The sequence below is a fragment of the Anarhichas minor genome, unplaced genomic scaffold (genome assembly GCF_050575085.1).
Source record: "Anarhichas minor isolate MPS153535 unplaced genomic scaffold, ASM5057508v1 ptg000174l, whole genome shotgun sequence".
Lineage (NCBI taxonomy): Eukaryota > Metazoa > Chordata > Actinopteri > Perciformes > Anarhichadidae > Anarhichas > Anarhichas minor.
In genome coordinates, this window is record NW_027466620.1 from 262,347 (window position 1) to 283,203 (window position 20,857).

The 20,857-nt window shown below is 41.1% G+C and overlaps 1 protein-coding gene across 2 annotated transcripts in view; it reads right to left on the minus strand.

Moving 5' to 3' along the window:
- Positions 1–20,857, minus strand: part of lrmda (leucine rich melanocyte differentiation associated) — a 187,672-nt gene that overhangs the window by 10,186 nt on the left and 156,629 nt on the right. For both annotated transcript variants that reach the window (XM_076085580.1, XM_076085579.1), the window contains one exon: positions 12,076–12,160. In XM_076085580.1, coding sequence (XP_075941695.1) covers positions 12,076–12,160 — 85 coding nt within the window. The remainder of the gene's footprint in view (positions 1–12,075; positions 12,161–20,857) is intronic.

Below are 20,857 nucleotides of genomic sequence, written 5' to 3' on the forward strand. Positions count from 1 at the left end.
ATCCCATTTCCTCTGTCTCTAGCACTGACAGTCAAATTATGATGGACAAAACAGTACCTTGACATATGGCATTTAGAACAATTTGCCACTACATGTGGAAAGGAAGAAATAAAAGAAGAAAAGTGCAGATCACAACATATGTGCAGTGTCAAGATCAGGGATTCTAGCTGATTCTAATTAGGGTATAGAGGAAAATGAACCCAATTGTGTATTTTTTTGTTGTTTATTTTATTCATGATGAGCATTTGGACGTCATTACAATGAGGTGATTATCTGATGGCTAAAACTGGCACATTTACAGAAATTTTGATTAATGTGCGTGGCTCTTATGAATATAAAAATGACAAATAGATCTAAATTATTTACAGAAAAAGTATATACAGCAGTAAGCCTGCACGTAAACCGAAAGAAATTGCAATTGTTTTTAATATAAGTTTAAAGTAATGAAAAATGTATTCTTGGTGACATCATACACTGCTCATATTTATGGTTGTGTCAAATAACAGGCCGTCACTTCCTGCCAGAATTTAAACTAATGAACCCACAGTAGCCAATCAGGTGTGAGGCAGAGGTGATGATAGGTTTGTGTTGTGTGGAATATTTCATTCCCCTCCGGCCTCCCTGTGCCGCATTCAGACGGATGGCTCCACTGTAACTCTACTTCTCTTAATTAATATGACATATCCCCTGTTCATATGCAGAGAGTGAGGGAGGGGACAGAGAGATGGAGGTATGAGGGAATGATTAACTGTGGATCTGTTCCTCCTTGTGAGAAATGATTTTGCCTCTACTGCTCTCCCCGGTCCTCCCTCCTCTCCTCTCTTCATTTCCGCCTCCCTCACTCTCCCTTTTCTGTGTCTCTCTTTGGCTCACTTCATGTCTTTCAGTTCCCTCCCCTCTCTTTCGCCTTATCCTCACCTCTCTCTTCTCTCCTCTCCCCCTGACACTCTCGGACTGTCCCCAGCCCCCTGCACATCTCCTGACAGGTAGAATAATAACGCTCGTACATCACTGCCCTGAAAAGTCCAATAACCTAAATCTTCACTTGCCACACACCCCGGGACTCAATTACTTTATTGACATGTAATCTTCATAAGGGGAGAAATATTGAGCATGTAAGGTCATCCGGTTATGAAGACATATTATCATATTATCTGCATGAGTGTTGTAGGGGCTAGGACCTGACAAAGCTAATTATAATGGTACATGTTTCAGAGCTCAGAGCGTATTATCTGCTTGGCTGCTTGGTTGAGCCACAGCTGAGGTATAGAGGATAAGGGGATGAGATTTCAAACCTAAAAGGGGATGGATGTCATCTCAGGGCATGGGAATTAATGAAGCCAAATATTATTGACCGCACATCACAGCACTAATATCTTTGATTTGTTCATTGTATTTGTCAGGATTAGCTCGCCATAGTCTAATGGCTCACAGCATATCACAATACAAGCTGACCGAGGAGGCAATTTCCAAAACTGTACAATAACGAGAAGCCATCCCTTCAAGTATCGTATAAAAAGTGCAAATAAGCTGTTAGTGCTGTAGCTTGAGCCGTTCCTCAGCCAAAATGTCACAGTGGGTTAGTGATGGCAGGAAGGACAGATGCCCATGGCTGTGTTATCGCTTCTCTCTCAAGGTTATCTTAATATCATCGGTTCTGCTCAGCTATTACAATCTACTGCCTTCTACATAAAGCAAAAACAATAACACAAGCAATGGTACAACATATAGTATAGAGGTACTCCCATGAAACAATGTACTTACTCTTTACCACGAGGGTATAATGCAAAGGACAGAAATTGTAACCAAGCTCGTCATTTTAACCTGAAACACATGGAAATGGATCGTAGGGCACAAAACAAACCCTTGGCTAGCCCTGAGATGTTGCATCTCAGGGTCACAATGTGCAAACAAAGAATCCCGCTGCCAGACATGTGGACATGTTCATTTCACTTTATCCAATATCATGCCCTCTTCGCCTATCTCTGTTGTCCAACCGTCTAAAATCCTTCTTTCAGAACTGCTGCTGCAGAGGATGCCTAAAATGGTGTGGAGCAGTTGGCAAACACGGCCAAGGGTTACGTGTTAACACTTGCTAATGGTGTCAAATGGAGAGACATATTTTAGCTTTCTTTTGAGGGTCTCCAGGCACTCAGCACTCCAAATAACGGAAAAGTTTTTAAAGTTTTCAGTTTCATAATAAAATTTGTACCGTACTGTTCCCCTGGATTTTGTAATGAAGCACGTATTTTACAGCAGTACATAACAATCTGCACAATCAAATAATTACATCTCTCTGAGCAGATATGATATGATTTGATGGCTAACAATTCTGAAGGTTTAGTTTTGAGTACACACTTGTCCTGAGGGAGGGGAATGAAGCAAACAGACTTTTAAATCACAACAATCTGCGATAAATTCATGTGTTTGACCAAAATGACTCAGTCAATCCAATCATCTTGCGCTGGAGCGACATAACATGCCAGAAACTATCTGCAAATTAAATAATGATGGTAAAATAACGCGTCTGCTCATATTATCATGACAAAGAAACCTGCTCCATCTGTTTAAAGTAGCTTTGGCAAATCAAAGTGACAGATTAAAAGGTTGTTTTGGACTTCCTAGCATTATCGTGACCTTGCTCTTTTCATTGGTTGAGCTAGAATGTTGATGCCATAGACATGAAAGACCTGCTACTTCCTGGCTCCCCTTTATATTTTAAGAGAGATTAAATTCATGTCAGTTCAACAAATTCGCTGTGACACTCATATCCAGTTAACCTTGTGGACTTTTAAGGCAAGGCAAGACAAGCTGACCCACAAATCTGCAACACTGCGTGTGTGTTTGGGGCAGCTCGGACATTGTTCATTCAGTTGGATAGTGAATGCGAAGTAAATAGAAGGCCAGATCCATAGCACTGGAATCCAAGCATATATGTTAATGGCCTTCTCTTCTCTTTACAAGCAGCAAATCCAAACAAGGCTTCCACACAGCCCGATGCAATGAATAATCTAAATGGCACTTAATGTGAGCTATGCTGATACTCTGACAATAGTTTGTGTTCAGACATCACATCTTAGTGTCTCCCAATTGTATATTGATGCCTGGGCAGTTGACAATAAATCACTGGATTCACCAGTGAGTGAGAAAACAGTTTAGACAATGGCCCAATGGAGCTTACCGTAATTGACAGATGAGTTCAGCTCTTTCCGCCACAATAGCTTTGGAGCATTGAGGATACCTGGCAATGAGTGTGTCAGTGCGTGTGTGTGTGTGTGTGTGTGTGTGTGTGTGTGTGAGTGAGTGTGTGTAGGTGTGTTTGAAGTTTCAAGACCCACAATACTCCAAAGAAACTGTGGTTGCAGTCATGTCTACTTTAAATGACTGGACTACACTTGCCATGCATATGTACATGTGAATTATACATGTACATATTGTACTTTTAGTAATTCACTAACTCTAGCGTTGTTGCCTTGAAAAAATATAAATGTTTTGGCTCAATACCATGCATTGTCAAACTCACTTGAGAATGTATACCTTATCAAAGCCCTCAGGATATGACCAGGTATGCTGATTGGAACAGTACTAGAGTATAGTACTATAGTACTCACTATAGTGAGTTCAGCAGCATGAAAAGACAATCCAGCCCATTGGGCCCATGGTGCAATGCTCATTTTGTTTCTTTAAAAACATTTAGAGGAATTTTCTAAAAGAAAATTTTATATGAAATTCCTGACTTCCTGGGTCAACTTTGACCTACCGTACTTGTCTGTACTTGAAAAGATTTCCTATGCAATGAAACATTTCAGGCACATTCAGTGGATTAGATAATCTGCCTAAACTGTTTAAAAGCTGTCCACTTGCCAGATACCAGCAATTACATTTGTGAGTACAATGTTGGAGTTTCCTACTTCTCCAAGATATATACGTGCTGTCATTACTATGGAGATAATGATCAGAATTGGGATTATATTTTCCAATGCAAAATACTAAAAGGTGTACAGTATGTGATACATTTATGTAAAGACAGTAGACTTACAGTACATCATAACCTCAACTTTGGCAAATGAATCGTGCCTTTAGTTTTACTAAACGTTTCTATAATTTGTGGTGTAAACGTTTGTCTCAGTGTGATGCTATGCATATGTAGGCACTGCTTCCACGTGTGTGAATATCTGTCTACTCAAAAACATTCATCTGCGTGTTTGTGTTTATATACTACATAGTTAACCGGGGAAGGTGGCTTTTTCAGTGTGTGATTGCCACTTGGAGCCTGTCTGCTAACAGGACACCACTTTATTTAGCTCTGTAAATTATCACTGGTGGCCCCTTTTCTCTCTACATTTTAGTGAATCAATGGCATGTATAGCTCCGTTACGATCATGTCTTACAGAAAAGTTCGGTGATGTAGCATAGCTGTTAAGACATGCAGAATGTGTTGTCAACCAGCATGATAAACTGCCAACCAAGTGAATTGGAATCTAATTTGTTGGAGCCATTAACCAGACTAGAATTAAAGCATGTTTTCATCTTGAATGATTACTGTGTGAGATCAGTTACCCTAGAATTACGATCTACAGTCTACTCAAAATATAATGTATCAAAAACACGCTGATTAAGACATATGACCCTTTATAAACCAACAAGACAAATATGTTTAGCAGGTATTGCATCTCATTTTGTTAACTTGCAGTATCATACAATCAAAAATATGAGGTATCTGTATAAACATCCCTGGTAATATACAACAATTACAAAGCTACAATGACTTATTGAGGTCTGATCCTGTCCCCTTTAGCATGACAAGTTGTCCAGCATCTGCCAGCATGTTAGCAGCTATTCATCAGAATGAAGGGCAGCGAGCGCCCTCACACAGACAGACTCCGCCTGCTCGCCGAGCAATTTGTTTCAAAGGGTACTGACACAGAAACTGGTAGACCCAACATCCATCCTGCTGTAAAAATATCCAAAACCATCTGGCAGCTAACCCCCATCCTAAATTACTATGATGGACTCCCACCTCTTAAAGGCTACAAAAACCTGCTCCAACTTCTGACTGAAAGTATGGCTGGAAAGCACAGGCCGCATCTCAGTTATCCCGAAATCGCAACAACAAATCTTGGTGGAAAATGAATTATTGTATAGCTGCATTAGCAAAAACAATTTCAGAGCTGATTCAAGCTATCTACTTTGGCTGATTTATGTTTTGCTACTTGAGAATGACCAGTGCAACTGGGAAGTAGACCAAAGTCCAAAACACCAGCGGTGTGTTTTTCCAAGAGGGTTGGGCCAGCTTGGCAGAAACTCATGTCCTTGTCTGTTGGTCTGACACATCTGAAGTAGAAGCCAACATATTGCCTCAAACTTGCGTCTTTGTGCCTGAGCAAGTTTTAACGAGTGAGTCCCGTTGGGTTTGTATCATCATAAATAACCGGTTTGTCTGTTGTGGTCTTGGACGGTAAAGATTTAGGAGGCTACATATTTTCCTGCTGCTGAGAAAATGGTTCAAAGCTTGTAATCATCATATTTCAGTGGTGATGGATGGAGGAGTTCAAAAGTGTGATCGTTTGCTTTCAGGCTCAGTGTTCAAAATGCTTAATGTCCATTATAAAGTACTGTAGGTGTTCTACAAAAACTCAGTCATTAGATGAATTTGTACGGTGCCTTTAGATTAATAACGTCTACATAGAAAATGTCAAACTTAATCTATGACATTTCTATGGCATCATAATGAGATTATTTCAGTCAAAACAATTCCAGCATACGCTAAACTTGACTATGAAACAGCATTTATTAAAGCAGAATATTAGAGAGAGAAATATTTACTTTTACACCACTAGTAAGACAAACTAAGAGACAAATATTCTGAAATGGCTCAGAAGCTGACAGCCCTATTTTTTCACTCTAAGCTTTTGCTGTATACGTCCAACATCAGTTTAAGAACTCAAGACACTCAGGAGACTCTCTCAGCTACATCAAACAGCAAAGGTAAAAACAATAGTGTCACTGACATTTCCCCAAACCCAGCACAAACAGAATTATTCACACACTGTGAGCGGAGAACCATCTAATAACGGAGAGATAATGACACTTGGTGGAAGGCAGCTTTCTCAAAGCAGTTTAGAGCTGGCATGTCACAGTTCGGCAGTTAAGCCTGTCATGGAAGTTGAGGAGGTTATCCTGGCATTTTAATCTAACCTGCTTCTGAACGAGAAAACGTAGAGGTGATTTCCAGGGAAGTAATAAAAAGGACAGGCCCGCCTCCAAAAAATGAGCTCTCATCACTTTGGATGCGGACAGTGCAGTGTTTTGTGAAGTCGCGGTAAAGGATTGCAGAGCCAGTTTGCCTTGTCCCATCTCCCCTCATCCATCTCCATAGGCCGGCTTTAATGGATATTCATGTTGCCGAGCCAATCTACTCCTGGGAGGAATATTATCAAATCATCTGACTCGCATAAAGGAAATAAAGCCTGTCTTCATACTCGGGGAGTATACACCACTGTGATATACAGCAGGCGCTACCTCGCCGAAGAATAGATTGATGGGACTGTATTTTCAGGTCCTTGTTCAATCGAAACGTCTCGGCTACAAAAACGTATATGGAACAGGATTAACAATTAATAGAAATGAAGGTGCCAACACACTCACACACACATAGTAAATAATACTTTTTCACATATATATGTACACCAGAGTGTGTATGAAAGAAATGCCTTCATTTTTTTTTACTGTTTTATTTTAATTTCATATTTTTTATTACTTATTTTAATTATAAATACTTAATTAAGTAAAAGTCCTGATTTTTTTTGTGAAATGAAAATGTATTATTTGTATCAGCTTAAAGTATTACAATACTTTACATGTAAGCAGCATTTTAATATTGTCAAAATAAAGCTAGTTTTAAATACTTTATATGAATATAAATGTTGAATGTAGAACAATGCTTCATTTTAAATGATCACATGTTTATATGGAAAATCTTAATCTGAAACGTAACTGGTAATATTAAATCTATGTAATGGAGTAAAAAGTAAAATATTTCTCTCTGAATTAGAGGAAGAGTAGAACTATAAATTTGGCAGAAAACTATACTTAATTACAGTAAATGTACACATCCCACCACTAAAGTACAGTATTGTATATCTAAATATAAATATCTAAGTACTGCCTGTGTGGGCAAGTTTGTATTTTCATACAAACGAATGAGCTCTATTGCAGTTTTTTAATTTCTGTGGCTCTATGTGGAGGAAAGTCTTACACTGTTATAAGAAGCCAATCATAGACACCTCATCAGCTCACAAACTGGCAGACATTGCAAAGAAATTAAACTTTCATGCCGCGACGAGTGCTTGGGAAACATTTTTATGATCTCTGTAGCCAGGAAGAAGGCCATGTCTTTACTTTGTCAATTCACCTCGTAGAGCTTGGTTCAGAGGCTCACTCGACACATGCTCATGGTGTGCAGCTGGCAGAGGGATCTGTATATATCATGCTCTATGAAATGTTTCATCATCTGTCGTTTCTCGATGTTGAACACATGCATTGTAGTTTAAAAAAAAAAGGTTTACAGAAAGCAGCTCTGCAAAGGGTACTCTGGACTATTGTGGAGGAAAAGCTTACACTTTGTTCTTTCCATATGCCTCATTTCAGTTGTGTGGGGGCCAGTGCAAGTCTTTATGTTTTAGAGTGATGTTTATCAGGGGACAGATCCTGCTGGTATAATCATTACGAGGCTGAGTGAAATGTCTTGCTGAGCACGTACATGTGTCTAATGGGAAACGTCAAAAGGTGCTCTGTCTTTTCTCACCACGTTCCAGAGAGAACATTTCCATACTCCTGGAACATGCCGAGGCAGTCCAAACCAGAACGGGAAGATTATCGGCAGAGAGATGAGAGTATAATTTCATTCATGCTACATATACAGAGTGACATCAAAGAGAAAAGAACAGAGTCCCTCAAGATAAGCATGGAAAACAACTCCAGAGTAAATAAACAGATGCATGAGGTAATGTATCAATTCATTTACAAAAACATTCCGTAACCAGCAGCACATGTGTTCACTGTAAATAACAGGACTTTTTGAAAAAGATAATATCTGTATTATAACAGCATATAATCCACTTATAAATAATATAATCAGTTGTGGTTATTAATCAAGTAACACTAAACCGACATTAGGGAACTGTATATATATATATATTTTTTTTTAAACGTCAAACTTACTTTTAGTTTTACTAAGTGCATTGTGCAAAGAACATTAAGTCATCAGTCAAACCAACGACCTTTTAACCTTTAGCTAAGTTTCAAAACTATCAGTTTAGTCATCCATTAGTCATGTATCCCATCCAGATGTCTGGTGGAGGAAAGGAGGGGAGGAGGAGATAGCAGCAGGTGTAGATCTCTCTGAGCCCAGCTGAGCTTTAAAAGGCAGTGCTTAGCACCCACAGCTCCGTCATCTGGCCTCTCCCCTGTCTCCGCCAGCCTTTCGACAGCCCATTCCTCATCATTTACCCCTTTTTGGCAAAGCCCAGAGCCCTGCTAATGGGCTGCTCTGAATGCTTCCAGATGTTTGTTTATTTGTTGTGCAGCAACTATAAAACAGTTTACTCTTAGTTTGGATCTGTTCCCGTTGCTCCATTTTGTTTGGGGGGGGGGGGGCTGAGGGAGCGAAGGGGAATGTAGCAGGATTTGCGGTGCGGATCACCCCGACATTTAATGAAAGCGAGCCGACAAACAAATGTGAGACGCCCCATGGGTGTCGTCAGGAAGGAGTTTTTTTTTTTTGCTTTGATGGCAGCTTTCCTCTCGGGATTTTAATAACAGTTGTGCGCCATTTAAGATACATACATACAAAGTAGCTGGAAGCAGGCCCAGAACAACAAGATTAAAAGGGCCCAGGGCTCGTACTGTAAGGCAGATTTCAGGCATTGCTCCTCATCTGTTTACTCTACTTGCACAAATATATCCCTTTCATTTACCGCTGTCCCGGCTGAGGGATGGCCTACTCAAATTTAAACTGATACCTGTAAAAAAAAAGTAGTAAATAGTGCATAGCATATTTATTGAAATATACAAAGGAAATGAATAGTATTTCATTACGATCTCCTATGTGTACATGGATATCAATCGAGTCTGAAAGCATTCTTTTTCATACTTCTAAACTACAGTTCTAATCAGATCTATGAAATAAACTTGTGAATCACACTTTAAAATGTGACATCCTTGACAAATGACAAGCTGGTAATAAATAACCAAGCACAACGTTTACATGTCATTGGCTGTGGCTTAATCGTATGGTATAGGCCAGTCTTCAAGAAGACACACTTTAGGCTGGCACTCTTTTTTGGACTAATAGATTTAGAGTTGAGTTGACAGTTGGACCAGTACTGAGAGTTAGAGCCATGGTGACAGTAGTGGAGGATCCTCAGGCCCCTCTGCCAGACTATATATGCCACTCCACTCCGTGTCACGCCTTCACCAAGACACACTGGAGCCCCCACCCTCCTCCTTCACTTTGTCTTTTGTCTAGCGCTCTCTCATTTTTAATTCTTGTCTTTTTCCAGTGTTTAACGCGGGTCCTGTTGCTGTCTTTTTATCTCTCCTTCATCTTACATCTGCTATGTCTATTGCTTGTCTGATCTGGTCTATGCAATCTTGATTTAGATTTAACTACCACAACAGCACACCTTTCGCTGTCATCCCTCCTCTCCCTCCTCCCTGCCTTGTTTTGCTCCGTCTCCTCCAGGTTGACTCCTCCACCAACCAAGACAGGAGCTATATCCTGGAGTTCTGTCCTTGGTTTCCACCCCTCCTTCTCTGGGCAGTGACCTGCCAGCGCTGCCCTCCTCTGGGAGCTCCTACATGTTGTAATTACCTCTGGCACCCAGGCTCTTGGGCTTCCACACAGGTGACACAGTGGAGGGGGAGGGTGCAGAGGGTTGAAAGGAGGAAAGGGAGGTTCTTTCCGAGCAGCCGACAGGGCGATGTCAGAAGAGCTGCTGATCTGCCTGCTACTGCAGGAGTAAGGATAAAACTACACAGCCTCCGTCGTACCCCCCATTAAAAGAGGCCACTTCATTAACAGTTTAAAAAAAACTACTATCACAATCACATAGCCGCGTACTTAGAAACATTTCAGCTGCTTAATAACGATGCAATGATTCCACATCCACGTACAAGTCCATGTTTTTTTCTATATCGTGAAATGTCATGATTCAATATAATATCATTGCAGCATAATTGCCTTTTATTTCATGTACTGGGGATTTCTCAGCACAATAGTACAAAACAAAAGCAGTTCTTCACAGAACAAAAAAAAAAAAAAATATATATATATATTATAACCGCCTCACTTTTTCAACAGATTAACAAATTGTGGAGTGATTTGTTTTATTCACGATCCGTACTGGAACAAATTGAACTACATCAAATCGCTCAGCATCTCTTTTTACCCCTATTGTTTACATCCTGTATTTAACTCAGTAAATGCTCAGTTGTTTGGAATTACTGTCTGAAAAATGTTGTTTGTTGCAGCACGGCTTTGCCACGGCTTCGTTCTCTTTGAATGAGCAGTCACTGTGACCGTCTCCAACACATACAGAAAACTCAAGTATGTTTAAGAAGTGTAAATAAAAGGGGGAAAAAAACAAAGAGCTGGGGTAAAGGGCTGGAGGCGGGGACATGAAGACGAGGTGAAGGGCGAAAATGAGGGCTGTGTTATCTAAGACTGCAGCACTGCATCATAAAAATAACAAATGGAGACTGTCACTGCTGCTCAGATCTTAGACGAAGGGGAAAATATTTCATGTCACATCCTCTCACCTTTAAATGGACTGTTCTTAGCCAGGTCTGATTTTGACAAAGCACCGGGCTCTTCCTGTCCTTATATCCGGTGAGAGCTGCCACCATTCATGCTTTCATAACATAGATCTGTCCTTGGCACCATAAGCGAGGGGTAGAGATTCTCATTGTTGACCTGTTGTGCTACCATACTGGTGGTCGACCCATCACAGGTGTTTTTTGCATTGGAAGGCAGTGATGAACGTCTCAGGCACAAGAAATGACCTGATACAAGCTACTCCACACACACACGACTCAGTCAGTCAGGCAAACTGGAGTTTAGATTAACTGTAAAGTGCACATTCAGGATGTTATAACACAAGATAAGATGTCAAGCAATTCACAATAAAGAAGACCGACTTAATAATTTTTGTTTTGCAAGAATGCATGTTAAACACTACCTTTTAGGAATATACGAACTGTTGCAGGTCTTTCACCTTTTATTAGCCCGTCTGGCATTTAAAATGATGTCAAATGGTTACCAGTGCTACTTTTACAATGTGGTGACACCTATGGTGAGAAATTATCTTTATTAAATTATAATTCTTAAGACAGCCAAAGAAATGTATTTTGGTAGCCCAATGACACAAACTGATTAAATGCTAGACTGTACATGGACTCAGTCTGAGGATTCAAGTAAAATACTTTTTATATAATCTGATTGACGGGTATAATATAATAAAATGGACTACCAGTTTTTTTTTTACATCAACCTCAGCAGAGAATCTGCTCCAAACGCAGGCGGTGACCTGCACAATTATTTTTAATGAATGCGATGCATTCTTCTTAGAGTGCAGTGTTTGATACTAAGGAGTTGCTACACAATTACATCAACCGACTACACCGGGTCAACACGAGGCCCAATCAATGTCCAGTGTCAATAGATCAAGGATGCTTCTTATGTATGTGCTCCCACGCATGCATTCAGATCAGAGTTAACCTACATTCCTCAGATTTATTCCCACTATCAACACATCACACAGATGAGATGAGATCAATAAGAATAGATAACACAACTTCAACGCAGTCTCAAGGCCAATAGATTCCCACTCTCTGTAGCCGTTTGGGTTGAGACGTATGTGTATTTGCATAATCCGTGGGCCTAGGTTTTGATTGAATGTAGGATAATATATTGTGTCGCTTCTTGTTGACTTTAAAGAATATCTGAAGGGATGCATGTATAAACCGCCTAACTGAAAAGGTTATGAAGTCTGTAGGTCTTTCTTATTTCCTTACCTTTGTGGTTCTTGGCATCTCTGGATCCTCGGGGTAGAGGAGTGTAGGGCAGTGGGTGACTTTCAGATCCAGTCTCATTAGGTGGCTAGGAGTTAGGAGACAAACAAAAATAATAAATATTTGGAAGGAAAAAGGTTGTTACAGTAGCTGAATGCGAGTGTCATAAATCCTTTGGGATTGGTACAGGAAAGGTTGGAAACGCTTCACCTGTTTTATTACATAATGTGGCAGGTCATGTTTTATCAATTCTCACATTTTGTGGAGCTTCACTCCTGTCTTTGATGATCTGATCTACGACCTGGTTAGGGAGGAGAGGTCTTAACCTTCACTCAGCCATGTCCTCCTGCAGTGGTCAACTAAAGGGCAGATGTCACTCACTCTGAGCAGCCAAATGCAGCGAGGTTATGTAAAGGTAGTCCTCTCTACAGAGCGGACACGCAATTTGCACTTTAACTGGATACCTTAAGTGATGACACATAATTGAAAATGTGAGATAAATATGTGCATAGGTTCCTGGCTGCGAAACAAGAACAAGCTGTGAGCAAAGTCAGTGGTTCAGGCTAAACAGGCAAATGCTGCTATAAGACAAAGAGAAAACAGAGGCCTGCATTTTAGAGCATGTTCCCGAACAGGTCAAGAGTTTCTTGTGTTGTTGTTCTTTCATACACTTTCAAGGTCCAAAACATCCTCTTCCTTCCCTTAGCCTTTTAGGTAGTGGAGCAGGCAGGCAGTTTATCATGACACAGCCATATCCGATGCCTTTGCAGAAATACTTTCCATTTCTGCAGGAAGGAATTCACTGGGTCTTTAATCATAGCAAGGGACTCAACTGACAAATACATATTAGAGATGGTTTGGAGCTGCATTTTTCCCGCTTTTATTGTTGTTCCTCTACATGCCGATGCATAACCTTGAGAAATGGAATGGTCTGCACTGTTAAATGGAACCATATTCTTCATGGGCAAAGAGAGCACTGTGAATTGAAAACGATCACATAATGTGCTTTCAGATAGCATCTCTGAAAGGCATTAGGGCTGGCCGGCATGTGTGTCACATTACACCAAAGAGAAAAATGGCAAAATAAGCTCATTCTGAGACCTTACTACATATGCTGGTAGATCATGCTTTTGAAAGGAACAGCTTGAGATAGAAATATTGTTTTGACAGCAGACCTGCTGCCTCTGGAGTGGCTGAAACATGTTTAGAAATATCACAGATCACTCCCTGCGTGTACACTGTTCTTGTATGGAATGTGTAATGCAAGAAGTAAAACAACCCCAAATAAGAACATACTGTGCTCAGTGAAACACATACATCCCATTTGAGGAAAAACAATCAGGTATTCATACTAATGTTTTTTTTTATTGTAGCACTGCAAAATGGATATTGAAATAGGCCAGAAAGATCCTGAACCAATATGACCATTTACCAAATGACCACTACAAATAAAGTCTCTTATTTTGCCCTAATTTTGCCATTTGGTTTTGAGGATATAATTGATAATGGCTGTCTCTGACAAATACTATGAGCTAACAGAGCAAATCAGCCATTAACAATTGTGAGCCCTCTCTATTTGATCTACCTCCATGCTCTTCTGAGCCACCGTGGTGTTGCGCCCCTGCCTGCCTCATTTCCTGGCCTGCTTGAAAGATCACAAGCCCGGGCCTCTTCTGGCCTGCTTGGCCCCCAAAAGCCCCTTCTAATCCTGCTGCTTGCTCACAATTAATCTTACTAGTTGCCACATTATTAACAGCACCACCCACCGACTATGTTAGGGGGGCGTTGGAGGAGAAGGAGGAGAAGGGGGACTGCTGGGGTTAGCTGGATACTGAATAAAGCCCTGGGCTGGTTTTAGTCCTGTGGGACTTCAGTCGCTTGCGTTCACTATTACCACCCACCCGGTCCCCGTGCTATGCATGACACCACCACTTCACCTCCCCAGTATCTTGCCTGCTGATCAAACACCCTGTCCATTCAACATCTGTGGTTGTCACTTCCTGTCCTATCCAGACCAACCATTTTACCCCACCCACCGAACAACATTCAGCCAGCTTTCTCATGTCCCGATCCTCCCTTTTCTCCTCTCAGACCTTCCTCCGTACCCCTCCACATCTGCACTCTTTCACTTTAGTCAACAGCCTGTCCAGAGGAGGAGGAGCAGCAAATGTTTAAAAATAAAAAAGCATGTGGAACAGTGAAGGAGAATTTTCTTTCTTGTACTTGCTTTAATGGATTGATGTCTGAGATCATTTCAATATATTATACGGTTAATACAAAGGGACGATAGAGATGGACTATAACACCAGTCTTCGCGGACCGATGTGATGTTGTTGACAATTAATTGTTATTATAAACACAGAGTGCTACACGACTGTGTAATAATTTCATAAAAATCCAAAATTGACATAATTATGATTTATATTTAGTTCTTAGCTCTAAACAAGTGCTTCCTCACTGCTTTTAGTCTCTTTATTCACCCTTTCCTGTATCCTCTCCCTGTCTCCCTCTTGTTTTCTTAAGTTATACCTACACTGAACAGAGGGAGGTGCTGCTGTGTCGTGTATTTAAGATGCTCCTGGACCCCCTTTTCCTCTCTCCCTCTCTCTCCGTCTCTCTGCTGTCCAGATTAGTCTGCTCATCAAGCTGAGCATTGTTTTAATTTGCTGGGCCCGGGGCATATGCTGAGTGTTCACATCATTATTGTTTCTGTGCAATGTGAGTTATCACCACAGCTTATGATAATGCGGCACAAATTTACAGGCTGGGGAGCACCATGGATTCTGTGATAATAAAGAGTGGACAGAGGGGAGAGAGAAATGTAGAAAGTGTGTGTATGTGTGTGTGTGTTAAAGAGAAAAGGGTGGTGGCAGAGAGAGGAAGCTCTGTTGGATGTCATTATGAAAGATGATTCCCGTACTGGATAATACATCACACCAATGCTGTCTTGTCTTCTCCCTTTCTGTGTTGTTATGCGAATAAATGCCGATAAACCCAGCGGCAATAGTGATTATTACTTCCAACAAATCACCATGAGAGAGGGGAGCAGGAAGAGGGAGACAGGGGAGGGACGGATAGACAAGAAAAGCAAAACACAAAGAGAGCAACACGGAGCTCATAACCACCTCCACAGTGGGGTTCCTGAAAATATGAGATACCAAAAAGTGAGTCGGGGAAGGTTGACGCATACCGAGGTGTTTTTTTTAGGCGTAACTACAACTAAGTTTACAAAGTTTTGCAAGCTTGGCTGCCGATTGCAAATCTTGATGGGTGTGATATTACAGAACATTACAATGATACAACTGATCGAGAAAGATTTCACTAGAATGCGATTGTGATGTTGGCTGCCACAGTGTAATGTACAAAAGTACATAAAGTAACTAAAGTAACACACACACGCTTTCCTCTCTCGCAGCCTGGCTCCGAGGTCTCACCCTGACCAGCTCATCCCGACACACAGGTGGTTCCTGCCTTGCCTCACCTCACCTCCCTCTTTAAGACTGACCAGCAATACAATCTAATTACAGCCGCGCTACAGAGGGAGACCAGTGTAAACACCAGCCCTTTTTTTATCTCCTTATACATCTGGACAAGTAGACAAAGTGCTAAAAGGAAATAAATGTGGCCTGACAGCCACATCAAAGAGTTCAGCCAGAGGCTTAATGCTACTTAGGGCACAGGAATGTTGTTGCTAAGCATCAGCCCGCAACCTATCAGGGTGCAAAGAGGGCCCTGTCCTGCCTTGGAGAGGGAGAAGGGGAAAAGAGAGAAACGAAGAAGAGAGAGAGAGGGAGGGTGGTGAGGGAAGGGGGGCTGACATTGAGGGGAGGCTAGGGACTCAAGGAGATTTTTGTAGCTTAAAGCAATTGTTGGAAGAAACAAGCCTTCTGTTTTGTTTTCTCTTGACACCATTTCTGCTTTTTTGTGCTTGCAAAAGACATGTATAAAAATGTCTTTTGATATGTTTTCTCTTTGGGTCTATATCAAAATATTTCTTTTGTGTCTGTGCATGGAACTTTTTTCACATCTTGTCTCTGTAAACTGCTGCTGCTTTCTGATCATGTTAGAGATCAGAGGAGACACAACTTGTGAACTTATTTGAGTCAACATTTAATGCTGGCATGACACGTTTATTTCTTCACTGGATAGAATTCTTTTGTGATCCATGTGTCATACTTCTGAAGTTACGGGGTTACAAACAATACAACACTTTTAGAAATAAACGAATAAACGAAACGAAGCGAGTAAGTAGCACCAGCTTGCCAAGCTTACAAGCATATAATAGCAATGATGAAATGAGAAATTCTCTAATTCACTGCCAGATTTTGAATCTACCCTGAGTATAGATGCACACAAAGGAGTTGTGTGCATAACGTAGTGTTTTCAAACAGAAGCCTATCATTATGGTGTACTAAAACATAAAATATTATTATTTGGATGTCATTATATATCTGGAAAAAAAGCTTAAGCTCAAGGTGAAATCGTTTAAAAGCAACATAGTGAAACACTAGTTTAATAATTAAAATTCTTCTTTTTTAAAATCTGTGATATCTAATGATGATGGCTAAGGGGAGAAGAGAAAACACAATAACGCGTTTCAAATCTCTGTTGTAAGCATGAAAGGCATAAGCTCTGTTTTCTTAGGTAATGGCAGAGGGAAGAACATTTGATGTAATGGTGCCTGGGCTTGTGGGTAGTACAGCAGTCTTTTGCTGAGCAGGAAGACTGCTGAGCGTGTGTTTAATGATTTACCAGTTCTACTCCAATGAACTTGCTCTGAGTAAATGTATCATATGATCACTGATCACAAGAGCAACTGTTTCGATGTTTCGCTCGGAGCACGGGGCACACGGAGCGAACCGGCAACAGGGAACATTTGCCGTTTTGTGTCAGACAGGCAAAGGTTGAGTGCTGCTGGACGTTAATCACCCACAGCGATGACTTACAGATGGTAATAAGGCTGTATTTGTTTTTAGGTTGAAATTTAAGAATCCGTTCGACCTTTACTCGGAGTGTCTTGCGGAATAAGTGATTTAAAGCGGAAATGTATGCCTACATTACAGGTATGCGGTACAATTAGCTTGAGGCTATTTCTTATTTTGGTCTAGTTTGACCTTTGCATTGGCACAGATTATGTAGCTACAATGTTACAAAGACAAAAAAAGAATCACAAAATGTTGTAAATATTAGTTAAAACAATGATTAAGTGTCTTCTTCAAACTTTTATACAAAACACGACTGATTGTTTCATATATTTTCAGAAGTACAAACAATTTCTTTCATCTCTAAAACAGGAGAAAAAAAAGAAGATGCAAATGTTCTGATCTATGTGTGACAAAAAAAATCATCTTTTTCAGAGTTTTGCCTTATCTGGTGCGAAAATAAATATTTCCATCTTTCCAACACAAACACACACACACACACACACACAGGTACACAAAAGCATAGCAACTAAGGAGTGTGACATATCATGAGGCTTTCGATTCTGATTAGGGGCTGTAGCTAACGTCAGGGCTGTTTTCTAGAGTGTAGGATGTTTAATAATTGAAGACTCTGGGAGCGGGCCTGTCACACCAGCTTGTCTTGAATGTTTCCTATGCAATTAGACGCAGAAAGACATTTGAAGAGGACCCACAAAAAAGAGCCACAAAAAGTGACATGTGAACTTAAAGGAAATTAGCTCTTCACACGAGTGAAATGTGAAGGTTACTTAGCAATGCTTAACTCAGACTGCTGCTGTGTGAAGTGTGTGTTTGACTCAGCCGCGCTGCGAACACCGCAATTTTCTTTACTTTGAGCCGGCTTCAGTCAGTAAGATCACAGAGGGGATGAAAACTAATTTTGACTCAAGGCATACGGAGAGAAAAAAAAGAGGAAAAAAAAACCCTGAGATATGTCGAAATAATGAGATCTCTTGATGTTTTCTGGGAAGATATGGGATGATGCAGACAGATGCACAACTCACATCTTCACCCAAGGACACACACACACACACACACACACACACACACAACCGTGGAACATTTAACCACAACTTCAAAACACACAGATTTGCATGTGTGTATGCACTCACATTAAAAAGCTCACGCACACCCTTTACCATTATTCTAATGCAAGAAACACTAATGCACATGTACTTACATGCTCACTTACATTCACGCACAAACACAAACTGATTTGTTGATTAGTACAGATGCAGAAGAGTGTGATGTAAAAACAGCATAACCACAGTGATTGAAATGTAAGGACTCTGACTTCAACTCAATGCAAAATGGTCAATGAAATAAAAAATAAAAAGAATAAAAACCTTATTCTTTCCGCATATAAAGATCACTAAAAACATACATAATGAGGATAATTAAGCTTAATTGAAAATAGGATTCCTCCTTATTTTCCATTTGAAAATATGACACGACAAACTGTAACCACAAATGATTAATATGCTCCCTATCCATCGCTGCTTGCCTCCAATCCCTGACAACCTTTCGAAAGAAATTTCCAGCATCCACATGTCTGAGATCCACGTCGCAATGATAACACTGTCATCTTCCACACCTATCATAAGTCACAGGCAAACGACCCAGATCCTCCGTCGCGAGACACAACCCTCTGCGGGCCTGTAAGCTGTATCATTACACCATGTCATCTTTATGGCACGGAGCAAAGCCCAGCTCTCTAATTACACTCTGCCTACTCCATTTACCCAGACAGGGACAGAGCAGCAGGCAAACAATGCATTAAAAATGGAGTGCTTCCCCCTGCTCTATGGATGCCCGTGTTGTTCTGCTGGTGGCCGTCATTGTCCCCCTGGTTGTTGTTGTTGTTTCACTAAAAGCTGTGGAGGAGAGATAGCAGAGGGCCCACGCCACCGTGCCTTCCCCTCCTTGACTTCTCCACCTCCTCTCTTCTTCAACCCTTTCCTCAGAAGGACTTATGAAGGTGAGTGGCTATGTGACAGGCCAGAAATAAAAGAGACAAACCAGGGATAAAAATTAAATAAAAAGTAGCTGTCTGAAACAGTAATTGCACTCCTTTGCTGAGCATGCTTTCAGATATATAAACCTGATTTACTGTCGGCGCTGTTGCCACAAATCAGAGGGCCCTCTGAGAAACACTCGTGCTATGAAATTGTTTAATCTCATCAAGTTCTGCTTTCACAGCAAGCCATAAATCACATAGTCTTTGTTATCATAGACCTCCATGAGCGCCTCTGAGGCAGGCAATGGATCGTGGGTATATATAATCTTGACTGCGCAAACAGCAGGATCTGAGCAGCCTGAAATACTTTCATATTAGCCGCGGTGCAGCTGGCGGAACACAAGCGCCCTGATGGATATCTCATTTCCTGCGCTCTGCATCTATTTCGAGCAAATTATTACTGCATAAATTTCTTGTCAACAGAAACGGCCAATTAATTAAGTTAAAAATGCACTCGTGATCACATCTACACACCAAACAGGAGAGCCGGGACAATTTTCCACTAACTGAATTTACCGCAGGGGTCATTGTAATGAATGATTTTAAACTTTGTCATAAAGTCGCAGACAGGCCAATATCTACACAGGAGCTGCAGTGTGGGCTAACCCGCGGCACATTTGCATAAAGTATATTTATGTGTAAATGCTGGCGGAAGACAGCCGGTGTGAGGAAATAAAGTTTACAACTACAAAACAAAATGTCCGCCAACCTCTGCCTTACTAGCATTTCATCAAAGACGAGCACAGAGGATTGGATACGGATCATTAAAGCACCGTTGCCATTTAAGATACAAAATATACACATTTAACAGACCTCGCAATTCTGAATGAATTATTCATAATGTATGAGGGGTTGGGTGTTTGTGGGGGTGGGGTAGTGCTGGTTGTTTATTCAGCTTGGGCCGTTTATCAGACAGTGAGGATCCCACGGCAGGGATGAGCTCGGAGATTTATCTGTGTTTGGGCTCCAAAGCAGATAAATCAAGAGGTGTAATCATGCTCTGAGTGGCCCAGCTGTGACCCCGTAGTGAACTAATGACACAGGGATATCTAAGCCCCCTTTTCCTGTTCCTGGGTTAGGCCCTTAGGTTAGTCTCCTGTCAGACACGAAGCTAAAGAAAGACACGTCTGCACACAACAACCAAGGGGAAACTTAAGGCCCTTCGTGTCCTTTTGTCCTTTTTACACAACACCACTAAGCAGGATTGTTCACCCACCACTAAAAACAACAGTGTTGGAACAAAAGTAACGGCAGAGGGGCTACTGTACAACCGTGTTTGTTCAAACAATAGCAATGAGTATCGATTGCAAGTATACACATAGCGAGTTCACAGGCTGCTATTCACAACAGTCCATGTAAAAGATACTGCTGTTTGGCTGAGGATGTCTCCCATTCCCTCCCAGAGCAAAGGCTTTCTCCTGTACAGAGCCTGCTCTGATTTATCATGTCTTCTGCTAGCAGGCTGTCCGCTGATTAAGCCAGTGGAACTTTGTTTCACTCTCCTCTCTCTTTAATCTGTCTCTCAGCGAGATAAATTAGCCAGTGCCGTGCCAGCTCCTGCTCTCTTTACCTCCCTCCCTCCGTCTCTTCCTCTCTCTCTCTCTCTCTGGTTTTCTCTCTGTTTATCTTTTCTGTCTGTCACACATTGAGAAGGGAGCAGACACATCTGCTCCTACGCTGCTGCAGGAGATAGTGCTGGGCTACATCCCTGGTCAGATTTAGAGTGTCTGTGAGTGAGAACGAGAGAATGAGTGTGTTTTTCCTCTCTTTTTCTCTCCTTGACAACCTTCTGTCAAACAATCTCCCT